The sequence below is a fragment of the Ascaphus truei genome, chromosome 8, assembly GCF_040206685.1.
Source record: "Ascaphus truei isolate aAscTru1 chromosome 8, aAscTru1.hap1, whole genome shotgun sequence".
Classification (NCBI taxonomy): domain Eukaryota; kingdom Metazoa; phylum Chordata; class Amphibia; order Anura; family Ascaphidae; genus Ascaphus; species Ascaphus truei.
Genome location: NC_134490.1, coordinates 35,020,384 through 35,030,519, shown reverse-complemented (window position 1 = coordinate 35,030,519; position 10,136 = coordinate 35,020,384). Strand labels below are relative to the sequence as shown.

The window sequence follows — 10,136 nt, the reverse complement described above, 5'->3', positions numbered from 1 at the left end:
GCGTGTGGGGGGGAAGAGGGCGTGGGGGGGGGAAGAGGGCGTGTGGGGGGGAAGAGGGCATGTGGGGGGGGGAAGAGGGCGTGTGGGGGGGGGGGAAGAGGGCGTGTGGGGGGGGGAAGAGGGCGTGTGGGGGGGGGAAGAGGGCGTGTGGGGGGGGGAAGAGGGGCGTGTGTGGGGGGGGAAGAGGGCGTGTGGGGGGGGAAAGAGGGCGTGGGGGGGAAGAGGGCGTGGGGGGGGAAGAGGGCGTGGGGGGGGGGAAGAGGGCGTGGGGGGGGGAAGAGGGCGTGTGGGGGGGGAAGAGGGCGAGTGGGGGGGGAAGAGGGCGAGTGGGGGGGGAAGAGGGCGAGTGGGGGGGGAAGAGGGCGTGTGGGGGGGGAAGAGGGCGTGTGGGGGGGAAGAGGGCGTGTGGGGGGGAAGAGGGCGTGTGGGGGGGAAGAGGGCGTTTGGGGGGGGGAAGAGGGCGTTTGGGGGGGGGAAGAGGGCGTGTGGGGGGGGGAAGAGGGCGTGGGGGGGAAGAGGGCGTGGGGGGGGAAGAGGGCGTGGGGGGGAGAAGAGGGCGTGGGGGGAAGAGGGCGTGGGGGGGAGAAGAGGGCGTGGGGGGAAGAGGGCGTGGGGGGGGGAGAAGAGGGCGTGGGGGGGAGAAGAGGGCGTGGGGGGGAGGAGAAGAGGGCGTGGGGGGGAGGAGAAGAGGGCGTGGGGGGGAGGAGAAGAGGGCGTGGGGGGGAGGAGAAGAGGGCGTGGGGGGGGAAGAAGAGGGCGTGTGGGGGGGGAAGAAGAGGGCGTGTGGGGGGAAGAAGAGGGCGTGTGGGGGGGGAAGAAGAGGGCGTGTGGGGGGGAAGAAGAGGGCGTGTGGGGGGGAAGAAGAGGGGGCGTGTGGGGGGGGAAGAAGAGGGCGTGTGGGGGGGAAGAGGGCGTGTGGGGGGGGAAGAGGGCGTGTGGGGGGGGAAGAGGGCGTGTGGGGGGGGGAAGAGGGCGTGTGGGGGGGAAGAGGGCGTGTGGGGGGGAAGAGGGCGTGTGGGGGGGGAAGAAGAGGGCGTGTGGGGGGGGGGAAGAGGGTGTGTGGGGGGGAAGAAGAGGGCGTGTGGGGGGGAGAAGAGGGCGTGTGGGGGGGGAAGAGGGCGTGTGGGGGGGGAAGAAGAGGGCGTGTGGGGGGGGGAAAGGGCGTGTGGGGGGGGGAAGAAGGCGCGCCTGGGAGGGAGCGGGGAGACAAGGCGCGCCTGGGAGGGAGCGGGGAGACAAGGCGCGCCTGGGAGGGAGCGGGAAGACAAGGCGCGCCTGGGAGGGAGCGGGGAGACAAGGCGCGCCTGGGAGGGAGCGGGGAGACAAGGCGCGCCTGGGAGGGAGCGGGGAGACAAGGCGCGCCTGGGAGGGAGCGGGGAGACAAGGCGCGCCTGGGAGGGAGCGGGGAGACAAGGCGCGCCAGGGAGGGAGCGGGGAGACAAAGCGCGCCAGGGAGGGAGCGGGGAGACAAGGCGCGCCTGGGAGGGAGTAAAAGGCTTATCTGGGAGGGAGGAGAGAAGAAAGATGACGGGGGTGGGGAGTGTGTCTGAAGTGGGGTGAGTAGAGAAGTGTGTGTCTGGGAGGGGTGGGGAAGAAGAAAGAAGGCGTATCTGGTAGACTGGCGAGGAGAGAAAGTGTATCTATGGGGGGGAGAAGGTATTGATTTATAAAATGTTTTGCCAGGAAGTAACACATTGAGAGTTACCTCTCGTTTTCAAGTATGTCTTTGATCCAAGCACGTTAAAAAAAATAAACGTTTGAGAACAAATTACTTAAGATGCGGATCAATTAGTTATCTCGTGATCAATTACCAAATATCCTGCTTCCCAGGGTTCACTAAATGGCTGCCTTTCAGTTTCAATCAATCCAGCACTCAGTGTAACTCAGCAGTTACAATGTATCCTTATATTACTAAGGTAACATTATCTATTGTTACACTTTGCAGCTCAACCTGATGGGAACATTGGCAACAAATTGTTAAAAAAAACAGGAAAGTGTTGTAAATATCTTGCACTGCTGTGGAGGAGCGCTAAAGCCTGCTATAGAAATCAAAGGATGTTCAGTATATTACAGCTCATAAAAATGGCATTAAGAGTGGGGGAAGCGGGGGAGGGGATGCAGAAAATATCTAATACTAAAGAACAGATTTAAACCAACATGCACGGATTGCCCCTTTAAAACAGGCGCACTGCGTCCGCACACCACTTTATTCAGGCAGAAGCAAAAGAAGAACAGAAAAACAAACACAAAAGATATAAGGCACGTAGGGTTATGTTCACTAAGCACTGCTATTCAGTTAAATGGGCAGGAAGGCATAGCACCGCTTGGTAAATGAGGCCCTTAACCCCATCACTGCCAGGGCCACCGGGAGCACGCACTGCCCGAAAATGTGCACCGCTGGCCCCTCTGGCAGTGAAGAGGTTAATTACAAGAAAAACCAACAACCAATAAAAACTCATTTAAAAATAGATTGATTGCGACTCCTCAACCCGGGGTCGGGGTGCGGAGGTCAGAGGTTCATAGTGACTCCCCATCTACAGAGGAGCCCGCAGCTTGGAAAGAGGGGTGAGGGGCATCCCCTAAACTGAACTGCATGGGACTGGAGGAGGATGGGGTGGGGGCATGTTTAACCCTTTCACTGCACCGCTGCTGGTCTCGCTGGCAGGGGCGATAAATGGACATGCTAACAATTTATTAAATATTTTCTGGCGTGAGCTAAAGCTCAGAGCGTCGGGTTTCGGAGATGAAATGTGTTAGGGGGCGAGCGCTTTAATGCACATTACTAAGGAGCTCTGCTGCTTAACCCTTCCCGTGCCACAGGGGCTAGCGCCACCTGGACCTATAGGTAGAACAGTGACCCTGCAGCACTGAACAGGTTAACCCAGAGGTGGCCAACTTCAGTTCAACACCCCGCAACAGGTCAGGTTTTCAGGATATCCCTGCTTCCGCCAGAGTGGTGCAGTCTTTGACTAAGCCACTGATTGAGCCATCTGTGCTTAAGCAGGAACATCCTAAAAACCTGACCTGTTGGTGGCCCTTGAGGACTGGCGCAGAATTCTATGCGCTAATTAAGGAGCGGTCGCAGCGCTGTGCCACGCATGCCGCAGTATCTTTGCGTAGGTTCGTCTCTTTGGTTTCAGCACAAAGTCTATCAAATCTACCTCATGGATGTGGCTGCGGGTCACAGCCGAGTCCACACCCGTGTCACTGAGCAAGGGACAGGCATGTCACCCGCGTCACAATACCGGCTGTGGGACACACTGCGCTGGGTGGCTCCTGCAGTGTGTTAGTGTTTCATTTAAGGGACTGGGTGCCACAAAACAAGGGAGCAAAACACTTAACCCCTTATCTGCCAGAGAAGTCAGCCGCAGTAAGCAGTGCAGTCCACCCCCCCGGGGTCTGGCAGTCAAGAGGTTAAATGCCAGTAAAGGCGCATCGTAGTCACAATGCAAAAAGTGCACAGGTGGCGTCATTTTAACACTGACAAATGTCCCTGGTGCGCGGTGACATCAGCAAGACACCGATGATACCATTACGTCAGTCCATGGTGCCAAGCATGACATCACCTGGCGGCAAAGGAAAGCACCTGGATTTCCGCCCAGTGGAAACGTCCAATAGCTGAGTGCTTCAGATGCTGCCCGCCTCCAGCATGCCGTTGATGCCAGCGCAGATCCCCTGGAGGTGAGCGCGGAACGGCTCCGCCGGACCGTACAGCGCAGACAAGAAGTCGTGGTCAGCGAGCCGGTTGAAGACGTGGTTGATGCGTGCGTGGCTCTTGCTGGTCAGATGCTGGTTGACGGCCTGGTGCAGGAGGTCTCGGCAATCGGTCAGCAGGCCGGACAGGACGCGGCGGTCGAAGGTGAAGTCTATCTGGTGGAAGCTGATGGTGGTCATGGCGAGAGCGTGCACCTTCCTGCGGAAACGCTCCAGCACCCGCAGCTCGTCCGCGCTAAACTGCGCATTGCGGTGCAGAACGCCAACCTTCACCAGCACCTTGATGAGGTTCTTCAGCACCCTGTGAGCTTCCTTGCGACTCCGGCTGTGCTCCCTCAGGGCCCGGTACAGCTCATCCAGGACGGCGCTGCTTGTGTCATCGATGAACGCGCTCACCACAGACTTGGTCGCCATCTTGCTGAGGAGCTTCTTCTGCGCCTGCAGAGCGAGCGTCTTGGTGCTGAATGAGTCCATCCTGAGTGGGGGAAAGGAGCATGAGACCCCTAGACAGAGTGTAAGACGCCCACACAGAGAGGGAACCCAGAACAGCCAGGGAGACACCCCCACAATGTGAAGGACCCCCTGACCAAGGAAGAGCTAGAGAGACCATCTAACACAATGTGACAAGAGGACACCCCCACACACTGATAGTTCGGAAGGCAGAGTATCGCTACGCAGCTCTTCACGCCAGAGCCCTGCAGAGCATCACTCCATTAAGTCTCACCCACCAGAGTTCACTCTAGTAACCCATCCCCTTGCACATTAATACCCCCCGCCCCCCTCCCCAATGCCAGAGTCCTGCAGAGCATCATTCCATTAATCCCTCCCCACTCCTTTTATTCCTTACCCTGAATATTCTCTGAATCCCACCCGGGGTCTCTCTCTCTTCCCCCCCCTCCCCCCATTGCTGCAGGGACAGGTTGGATGCTGACCTTTGAAATGGGAGACCTGGTTCAATTCTCACGGCTGTGTCACTTTCTTTCGTGCAGAAGGTTGAGACAAGTCAGATTGTAGGCTGTGCAGGTCAGGCCCCCACTACACCTCTAGGACACTGCTCCCCTTCTTAAGATCTCTTGTTAATTAGCAGACCTCCCCCCCACAGGAAGGGAGGAACGATCAGAGGTAACGAGTTCTGACGCTTCCTGCCATTGTGCTGTCTGCTGGGGAGAGGGGGGGGACAGCGTCCTGTGCCTCCAAGTGACAGAGACACAAGGACACCCCCCTCCTCCCCTGCACAGAGAGGATCCAGTGACCAAACCCCTGAATTATACATGGAAACTGGAGTCCCAGCTAGCAGCTTAAAGACGCCACACAAGAGGACGCGGTGTCACATATGCAGAGCATTGCACAACCGCTGCGCACAGCAGGGTGTACAATTGTGGATATCTGTATGCAGAGCAGCGTGCATGTGATTGCAGAACAGGATGCGTCTGCATGCTCTGCAGCCACTAAAGGGGTTAACACAGTCACAGTAAACAGGATGAGATATCCAACAGCCACAGGCTTGCAGTCAGTGCTACCTGTTACCAGGGCAACCAAACCATCACCTGTCAATCAACCTGCTCACATTTAACCCTCTCGCTGCCGGGGACTAGAACCCCATGAAACGCAGAGCCTTCTGATCAGTGTGGCACCCCTCGCCCCATTATCTCCCCATCTGCATTGCGATGTCCCCTCTGTACACCACTGGGACCCCTAACCCATAATCCCCTCCCCTAAATAAAGGCAGGCTGTGTATGCCAGCACTGCACGCCAGCCCGCCCTATTATATCTGACTGTCTCTCTCGTCGGGAGTCACAGAGCTTAGATAACGGTACTGCACCCCCATCAGGTGTTATTCCCATTGACTTGAACAGCAATTAATGCCAATTGTGCTCCAATACCCTTTAACCGAGCTTCCTCAATATCGCTCTCCCCCCGCCCGGTGTCTCATTTTCTGTGTTTTTCACGCTCTGTCTCTCGCTCGCTCATCATTCACATTTCACACCCACAAAAAAAAGGAAACAAAACCCCCATTTCCTTTGTTATGTTCTGTGCCCTGCCCCACCCTGCACACACCGCACATATCCCCCGGGAGCCACGCTCTGGCAGAGGAGGGGTGAAAAGCAATGCGCTGCAGGGCTCTGGCAGCAGTGATGGTCTGCCAGGCCCAGACACAGGAGGGGGGTTAATGTTGCGATACTCTGCAAGATGCTGGCAGTATCCCCCTGTATAGGGTTGATGTGATTTTACCCTGGCGGTGGCTGTACAAGGCACACTCATCCTGCTCCTCATACCCCACTAACAGGAGAGTAGAAACCAGTCCTAAGCCGAAGGTCAGCAAAACTGCCTGCATACCAGGAAGAGGGCGGAAACACCACCCGAGGGACACCCCCCTAAATAATCCCCTCATCTCCCCATGCACTGCACCCCTCACCATGCACAGCCTCCTTAATACCCCGTCCCCGTGCACTGCCCCTAATACTCCCTTCCCCAATGCACTAAACCCCAATATCCCCCCATCCATGTGTTGCCCCCTAATATCCACCCTCTATATGCAGTGCCCCATATACCCCCTCTCCGCACTGCTCCCTAATACCCCCCTTTCTATGCACTGCCCTTAATACCCCTTCTGTATGCACTGCCCCCTAATATCCCCCTCTCTATGCACTGCCCCCCCTCTGTATGAACTACCTCCCCCCTCGGTATGAACTGCCCCCTAATACTCCCCTCTCATGCACTGCCCCCTAATGCCCCCTCTCATGCACTGCCCCCTAATGCCCCCTCTCATACACTGCCCCCTAATGCCCCCTCTCATACACTGCCCCCTAATGCCCCCTCTGTATGCACTGCCCCCTAATACCCCTCACTGTATGCACTGCCCCCTAATACCCCCCCTCTGTATGCACATTGCCCCCTAATACCACCCCACTGTATGCACTGCCCCCTAATACCCACTCTGTATGCACTGCCCCTAATACCCAATCTGTATGCACTGCCCCCTAATACCCACTCTGTATGCACTGCCCCCTAATACCCACTCTGTATGCACTGCCCCCTAATACCCACTCTGTATGCACTGCCCCCTAATACCCACTCTGTATGCACTGCCCCCTAATACTCCCCTCTCATACAATGCCCCCTAAAGGCCCCTCTGTATGCACTGCCCCCTAATGGCCCATCTGGATGCACTGCCCCCTAATGCCCCCCTTTCATACACTGCCCCCTAATGCCCCCTCTCATATACTGCCCCCTAATGCCCCCTCTCATATACTGTCCCCCTCTCATACACTGCCCCCTAATGCCCCCTCTCATATACTGTCCCCTCTCATATACTGTCCCCTCTCATACACTGCCCCTAATGCCACCTCTCATACACTGCCCCCTATCATACATTGCCCCCTAATGCCCCCTCTCATACACTTCCCCCTAATGCCCCCTCTGTATGCACTGCCCCCTAATGCCCCTCTGTATGCACTGCCCCCTAATACTCCCCTGTGTATGCACTGCCCCCTAATACCCCTCTGTATGCACTGCCCCCTAATACTCCCCTGTGTATGCACTGCCCCCTAATACTCCCCTCTGTATGCACTACTCCCTAACACCCCCTCTGTATGCACTGCCCCCTAATACTCCCCTCTCATGCACTGCCCCCTAATGCCCCTTCTGTATGCACTGCCCCCTAATGCCCCCTCTGTATGCACTGCCCCCTAATGCCCCCTCTATGCACTGCCCCTAATACCCCCTCTGTATGCACTGCCCCTAATACCCCCTCTGTATGCACTGCCCCTAATATCCCCTCTGTATGCACTGCCCCTAATACCCCCTCTGTATGCACTGCCCCTAATACCCCCACTGTATGCACTGCCCCTAATGTCCCCTCTGTATTCACTACCCCCTAATACACCCCTCTTTATGTACTGCCCCCTATTACACCCCTCTCCTGCACTGCCCCCATGCGTGTGATGTGTGCTGTATATACAAGCCCCGCGGTGCCGCTTCCGTATAGAGTATAGAACCCTCATTGCAAAGGGGCACATACCCCCCGCCACCTAAAGAGCTTACAATGTAATCACAGACGCGCGGGCTCACTGGCGCCACACCCGGGACTCCCACTTCAGAGGTCAGACCCTCCTCTACCTCTCTCCCCCTCCTCTACCTCTCTCCCCCTCCTCTACCTCTCTCCCCCTCCTCTACCTCTCTATCTCGCTCCCTTACGCTCTCCCCCTCCGGTACCTCTCTCACCCCCCCACTCCGGTATTCCCCCTCCTGTATCTCTCCCCCTCCTGTACCTCTCTCTCTCTCTCTCCCCCCCGGTATCTCTCCCCCTCCGGTACCTCTCTCTCTCTCTCCCCCCCGGTATCTCTCCCCCTCCGGTACCTCCCGGTTCTTCGGACGAACTTTCAAACTCCCGGAGAAACTGGCACGGGCCGGAGGGGGCGTTACCAACATCAAGCGACCAATGAGAGGGCGGGACCAGGGTCTGGCGACCAATGATAGCACGAGACCAATGTCCTGCGACCAATGGGCTAACGGGCTTTCTATAAAACAACCAATCAGAAGCAACGGGCGTGGCCCAGGGCGAGTTACGCCCTCTCCAGCTGGCACATGTCACTTGAACACCGAGGGTTTGACGTCACTGTGATGTAAAAAGTGCTCTTATTATTTTAGATATGTCCTTACAACATTTTTTTTATCATATATATATATATATATATGCGAGTCTGTGTGTGTTGTCTATGTACAATATACACTTTGAGCACTTACCTAGACGTGCTGTCTTCTGCCACATACCTTGGTTGTGGGTGAAGTATACTGTACCTTTATTTATTTACTATGACGCCTGCACTCACTAGTATATGCTTTATCTAGTTGTTAGGGTGCACTGACTGTTACACGCAAATATATATAGAGAAAATCAGTGTCCCATCCTGTGGCACTCTTGCTCTATATAACCGCTTCCTATAACTCCCCCTATGTCTCCATATAACCTCTTCCTATACCTCCTCCTATTGCTCCTTTTCTGCCCATTCTTCCTCACTCCCTTCTCTCTCCCGTAGACAGTATTTTATATATGTGTGTATTTGCTATATACTATACGGTGGAGGTTTCTTATCGCCTTTTTCACCCATCATAACTTAAAATGTGTATATAGAGATGGGGTATGAGATATATTGAAATATATGAGATGGGACCTTCACGCTGAGAATGTTTTTCACCTTTAAGTGAATTATGCCTGAAGATTCAGGTACTACAGCGCCCCAACTTCCCGCCAGGTCGTCCTCCAACTCCACACTGTTATTATTTATTTTATTTATTTATTTATAAAATATTTTACCAGGAAGTAATACATTGAGAGTTACCTCTCGTTTTCAAGTATGTCCTGGGCACAGAGTAAAACAAATAATACATGGTTACAAATACAGTTACATAAATGAACAAGGTATACATTATATACAAGACATTGCGTGCACAGTTAAAGAAAATATATATTATGAGCGTATGAAACAGTTACAGACCAGATTAAAGTGTGAGACAGCCTTAGATTTGAAAGAACTTAAGCTGGTGGTGGATATGAGAGTCTCTGGTAGGTTGTTCCAGTTTTGGGGTGCACGGAAGGAGAAGGAGGAACGTCCGGATACTTTGTTGAGCCTTGGGACCATGAATAGTCTTTTGGAGTCTGATCTCAGGTGATAGGTGCTGCATGAGGTAGGGGTGAGGAGCTTGTTCAGGTAGCTGGGTAGCTTGCCCAGAAAGTATTTGAGGGTGAGACAGGAAAGGTGAACTTTGCGCCGAGACTCTAGTGATGACCAATCTAGTTCTTTGAGCATTTCGCAGTGATGTGTGTTGTAGTTGCATTGGAGAACAAAACGACAAATTGAATTGTAGAGGGTGTCAAGTTTGCTAAGGTGGGTTTGAGGAGCCGAGCCATATACTATGTCTCCATAGTCAATAATTGGCATTAGCATCTGCTGTGCGATACGCTTTCTGACCAGGAGACTTAGGGAGGATTTGTTCCTGTAAAGTACCCCTAGTTTGGCATAGGTCTTGGTTGTCAGGGTATCAATGTGCATCCCGAATGTTAAGTGGGAGTCAAACCATAAGCCCAGGTATTTAAAACTAGTGACAGGTGTTAGGGTGGTGTTAGCGTTGGTTCTAATCAGGAGCTCAGTCACTGGAAGCTTTACAAATTTAGTCTTGGTCCCAAATACCATTGTTACAGTCTTGTCAGTGTTTAAAAACAGTTTGTTTTGGGAAATCCAGTTTTCGAGTCTGAAAAAGTCAGACTGAAGTATGTGTTGAAGGTCAGAGAGGCTATGGCTGTGTGCATATAGGATTGTGTCATCTGCATACATGTGTATTGAGGCTTCCTTACAAGCTGTGGGAAGATCATTAATGAACACTGAGAAGAGTAGGGGCCCCAGAACAGAGCCTTGCGGGAC

At 54.5% G+C, this 10,136-nt stretch overlaps 1 protein-coding gene across 3 annotated transcripts; it reads right to left on the bottom strand.

The window, feature by feature from the left end:
- Positions 1 to 2,146: 2,146 nt before the first annotated feature.
- On the bottom strand, positions 2,147 to 8,151 carry TNFAIP8L1 (TNF alpha induced protein 8 like 1). 3 transcript variants are annotated; one of them, XM_075611391.1, is made up of 2 exons: positions 8,074 to 8,151; positions 2,147 to 4,189 (listed from the first exon to the last, which is right to left on the bottom strand). In XM_075611391.1, the coding sequence occupies exon 2, from the start codon at positions 4,186 to 4,188 to the stop codon at positions 3,628 to 3,630; it is 561 nt and encodes a 186-aa protein (XP_075467506.1). In that variant the 5' UTR covers position 4,189; positions 8,074 to 8,151; the 3' UTR covers positions 2,147 to 3,627. The 3 variants fall into 3 exon arrangements, with proteins under 3 accessions (XP_075467506.1, XP_075467507.1, XP_075467505.1); XM_075611392.1 differs by having other exon boundaries at positions 8,031 to 8,112; XM_075611390.1 differs by lacking the exon at positions 8,074 to 8,151 and adding an exon at positions 4,647 to 6,085.
- Positions 8,152 to 10,136: the final 1,985 nt, after the last annotated feature.